Source organism: Nestor notabilis, unplaced genomic scaffold (assembly GCF_000696875.1).
Source record: "Nestor notabilis isolate BGI_N333 unplaced genomic scaffold, ASM69687v1 scaffold5590, whole genome shotgun sequence".
NCBI classification, from domain to species: Eukaryota; Metazoa; Chordata; class Aves; order Psittaciformes; family Psittacidae; genus Nestor; species Nestor notabilis.
The window spans coordinates 50,543-55,857 of NW_009911454.1; the positions used below are offsets into that span (position 1 = coordinate 50,543).

At 42.2% G+C, this 5,315-nt stretch overlaps 1 protein-coding gene across 1 annotated transcript; it reads left to right on the plus strand.

The window, feature by feature from the left end:
* Positions 1-960: 960 nt before the first annotated feature.
* On the plus strand, positions 961-2,392 carry NEUROD6 (neuronal differentiation 6). The gene has a single exon (XM_010014811.1). It carries the CDS (start codon positions 962-964, stop codon positions 1,973-1,975), a length of 1,014 nt encoding a protein of 337 aa, XP_010013113.1. The 5' UTR covers position 961; the 3' UTR covers positions 1,976-2,392.
* Positions 2,393-5,315: the final 2,923 nt, after the last annotated feature.

Here is a 5,315-nt window from a genome sequence, read left to right on the forward strand (position 1 = left end):
CCCCCCCCCCCCCCCAATTCATGGGGAGAAAAAAAGTAAGGAGAAAAGAAAAAGAGGAAAAAAACCCCAAATAAGTTTATTTTAACAAACCAGATAATATCAGTTAGAATTTTTGCTGGGAAAAAGGAAAAAAGAAAGGTAGGGGGATTTTATTTCCTAACTCTAATCTGAATACGTTTAGGGTTAGGGCTAGATCATTCTGATTTTTGTCTTAATATAAAATAAGTAATATGTGATTTTCATACAACTCATCAGGAAAAAATATTTTTAACTGTTACTAGCTGAGTGATTTGGGGGGGGAATGTTCCATTATTTTTGTTTTCTTGCCCACTTTAACTTATTAGTTTAGTATCTTGATTCATAAGGGAAGAAATGAGGAGGGGGGGGGAAACTTCAAAATCTAAGTCAAAAAGTGATTTAAAAATATTTATCCATCAGTTAATAGAGATATGGCACTTTTCAATTGTAAGAGTGCTCTTGCTCGCCTCAGTTTTTCACCCAGGGGAATTTGGATTAATGAAATTTCTGTATTGCTTTATCATGTTTTACATTTCTTTGAATTCCACCGTGGCAAAGGTTGGAAGGACTTGTTTAAAAATAAGCTAAATGACCAGGGAGCTAACTGTACATTTTAAATATTGATTTTCTCTATAGTTATCTATGAGAAATGTGGCTTTTTAGTTGCAAAATCCTGAATGTTTGGGGTGATGTTCGAATTCTGTGCAGCTTTTATTATATTTTTTTTTAAATGAGCATTTCCAACTGCCATTTTATGCAAAAAAAGTGTTGTGTTTTATATATTATGCGTTTCTATATACACACAGACACTCATGTACACTGAGCGTGCATGCAGACGCACGAAACGTGCATGAGGATGTGTGTGTAAGTCGGCAAACTTTAAAAATGGAAATATTTAAATATTGTGCTGGCATTCTTTCAGGTAACTTAAGATTATAGAACCATGTTAACACTACCGTTTGATGAGTCTGTTGTAATGCCAGAATCCCAGATGTGTAGAAAGTTTCCCAGAGAAAGTGATGACCAAAAGCAAATGAAGAACCCAGAAAGCTTTTCAAAGCAAATTGTGCTCCGAGGAAAGAATATTAAAAGATCTCCTGGAGAAGACACAGAAAAAGAGGAGGAGGAGGAAGAGAGAGAAGAGGAGGATGAGAATGGTTTGCCTAGGCGAAGGGGCCTCCGGAAAAAAAAGACAAGCAAGATAAGGATGGAAAGGATCAAATTCAGGCGACAAGAAGCCAATGCGAGAGAGAGGAACCGGATGCACGGCCTTAACGATGCCCTGGACAATTTAAGGAAAGTGGTCCCTTGTTATTCTAAAACACAAAAACTGTCCAAAATAGAAACTTTAAGACTAGCCAAGAACTACATTTGGGCTCTTTCTGAGATCCTGCGAATTGGCAAGAGACCCGACCTGCTCACCTTCGTCCAAAACTTGTGCAAGGGTCTGTCCCAGCCAACGACAAACTTGGTAGCGGGATGCCTGCAGCTGAATGCCAGAAGTTTCCTGATGGGCCAGGCGGGCGAAGGTGCCCATCACACCCGCTCGCCCTACTCCACCTTCTACCCTCCCTACCACAGCCCCGAGCTCGGCACCCCCCCGGGGCACGGGACTCTCGACAACTCCAAGTCCATGAAACCTTACAATTACTGCAGCGCTTACGAGTCCTTCTATGAAAGCACTTCCCCAGAGTGCGCCAGCCCACAGTTTGAAGGTCCCTTAAGTCCTCCCCCAATTAACTATAATGGGATATTTTCCCTGAAGCAAGAAGAAAGCTTGGACTATGGCAAAAATTACAATTACGGCATGCATTACTGTGCAGTGCCACCCAGGGGTCCCCTTGGGCAGAGCTCTATGTTCAGGTTGCCTACAGAGAGCCACTTCCCTTACGACTTACATCTGCGCAGCCAGTCTCTCACCATGCAAGATGAATTAAATGCAGTTTTTCATAATTAATGAGGAAAATGAAAATAAACAGTGGTCATTCACCTCCCCATCTAATTAAGAGCAAGCAGATGCTTGGGCACTGCGTAATTGGCACAACTCTATTTAACGTGTTTACTAGTTCCTAAAGTGTGTTTCAACTATTGTGGGGATTTTCTATGTATTAATAAACCCTTTTCCCAATAAGTATTTTTTTTTCCTTTTGCTTTTTGGGGTTTTTTGTTGTTTTTTTTTTGTCTGTAAACACTGTGAGATTCTGTTCCCTCCCAGAGGTTATTTCACCTTTTTCTTTATTTCTTTTTATTTCCCTCTTTGCTTGATTTGTTGAGCAGTGTGTCTGAAAAAATACCGCTGAAATAAAAGCATACACACTGTGTAAAGTCAATGTCTATTTTGATTGTACAGTAATTATACAAATGCATGTTATTGAAATCAGATTAAAATGATGTATTTATAATTGGTAGAAAATATATATTATGTATCTGAGGAGGACTGGATTAAACATATTCAGAACTTTAGAGAAATTATCTCAGAACTGAGATGGGCTTGCAATATGCAGAGGTGAGAGTGCAGCAATATTGAAAGCTATGCAAAAAACAAAAAAAAGCAAACAAAAAAGCAAAACAGTTTTTTGGGTTGTTGTTTTTGGGTGAGCTAAGGAAAACCAGTGATTGTCACTGACATTATTCAGCCTGACCTTTAGTGTGTTGCTGGCAGGGGCCACATGCTAATACTTTAGATGATGTTGTCGGAATTTTGCCTCAGTTATTTTGACCATATATATATATATATATATATTCAGCACTTTTTTTTGTATTATTCTGACTTCAGATGTAAAGGTTTGTTATAACAATGTATAACTGTGGTTTCTCACTACGTACTTTAAATGCAATTAAACATAGATGTTTCCACTTTTAAAATACATCTATTAGCTGTGATACTGTATTTTGCCTGATACTTGTTATTTCACAGTATACAGCTGCCTTTGGTCTTGCCTACACAAGCTTTCTTTTCTGCACCCCTGTAGTGCTTGAGCCTGAGGATGGAAATCATGAATTATCAGGGCAAACCTCATGCTATTTTCAGAAGGATGTGTTAGCAATGCAGCATAAGCAGACCCAAAAATACCACGGAAACAGCTGTGGGCTAAATGAAACACAGGTTAGAGGAAGAAGGTAACTTTATCTCTCAACAAAAAGCCATATTTCACACCAGAAAGGTCCCTGGGTGGACACTCAGACCACTAGCTGCCCTGCCAGCTCTGGCTCACAGATGGGTGCAAGAGCACAGGAAGCCTAAAATCTGCAGAGGGAAGGACTCCCTGAGCATCCCAAACTTAGTCCGAGTTAATAAACAGCACCAATAAACTACAGATGCTTCTGCAATCGGCATTAGTTCAGCACCTACAGGGGTCTGCACGGCCTCTAGCACCCTGACAGAGCTGAGCCTCGGATGTTTTCTAACCACTCAAAGCTAGTTCTCAAAAAGCTGCATGAGTGACGACAGAAATGACCAGCTGAGCTAAAAGCCAAGAGTCTTTAAACCCATGAGTGAGCAAGACCTCCTGATTTTGAGGGATAAATAGCAGCTACCTGACAGGCATTCACCTGCAGCACCAAACTGCTATGCTGTGAATGAGTAAGAAATAGTTAAAAGAACCCCAAACCAGCATATAAAAAGTTGAGACTTTTGGCTGAATTACAGTGTGGGTCACAGTTTCTTAATGACACGTCAATCTCAGACCCTCACTCGAGTACACAGCTTGGCAAAGAGGGGACAGGCCAATTTTTCCTGATAATTTGTCTAATTTCACAAGCGGGACTTGCTGTAAACAGCCTGCCCCATCAAGCGTTGCAGATCCTTCAGGATAACAGCAGCCTAACATTCTTCTCTTCTAAACAAGACCAGGCTACCACAACTGCTAGAGAGGGCTAACAAGTCACAAAGTTTAGATCAGTGGCTAAATGCTTGCAAGCTTGCAGAGGGAGGGGACTGAACACACTGTTTCGTGTGACCAACATCCTCTCCAGACACAAGTCAGGCCCAGAACAGAGCCTTTTGAAGCAGAGCCTTCAGCCATGGTTCAGGGGGGTTGGCTCAGGATTATCCCACCTTTTTTCAGAGTCAGGAACTGTGGAAGGTATAAGCAGTGGTTTTCTGCCTTGGATGAAAGGTGATGTGATTCCTGTCAGCTTAGAAGCATCCCCATTTGTTTTGCATTCCATATAGGAGGGATTTGGGGAAAGAGAAGAGGGTAATCAGATTGCTTTAGCTGTTATTCAGGATAAGCTGATAATCAGCAAAGCAAGGAACAGGTGACAGGAGAGCGGAAGAGGAAGAAGCCAGTCAAGGAGAAGCTAGCATCCAGTCCTGGGCACATATTCACAGGAAAGAGACACTGAGATATATTACTATACCACCAGAAGGTCTAGGCAAGTGGACCCAGGAACAGGGGATCCCTTGAATGCCCTCCCACTGAGCAGTGGCAGCAAACTTCTCTAATCAAGTTCTGTAAGAAGAGGCTGAAAGTTAGCCGAGTGCATCAGAGCAGTGTTGTTGCATCTGGGAAGGGCAAGTTTACACAAGTTAAGAGCAAAGCAAGGAGGCAGCTGCAAAGTCCTGCACCAAGGGAAGGAAGTGCTGGCCGCAACACGTTGAAGCAGGCACCCAAAGGGTGCTAAGGCTTCAGGATCTGCAATCTGGGGGTCTCCAGCTCTGTGGCCCTATATTAACTCAATAACTCATGGGCCAGTTCCAGTTTCCCCTTCTGGCAGCAGAAGCAAAGGGAAAGGGGAAAAACACATCCCTGCCAGTTCGGATCTTTCTCTCTCACTCCACGACAGATGGGGAGGCAATTCGCAGCCAGATTCCCCCTCTGGTAGCTCAAGGCAGGCACCACGTTTGCTCAGGGCATTGCAAATTGGAAAGCCAGTCCAGAATAAATAATGGAGCAAGTCATAGAAAAATATTGAGACAGCATGAAAAACCCCGACATTCCCTGTCTCAGAGGGTATGGATTATTTAGAGATATGGAGGTAGGAGATTCCCGTGGGAGCAGGCTCTCTCACATACCTTCTCTTTCATGCACACAACAAACATTTCTGTGCTACTTTTCTGGCCAGTCACAGAACACAAGGTGCTCTGAGCTCTGACATGATTTATAAAAGACACTGAAGTTGCCTTATTTTAGGGAATAAACCCAAATGCCGAGAAAGTTCTAGTGCTTTAAACTCACAGCAATAAACCCCAGTGGGTTTCTTTAACCATAATCTCCGCTTTATAAGGTTTGTCTCCTTTCAACGCCATTCATACAGCAAAACAAAGCTGCTCATTTCTGCCTGCCTTGTTCTCC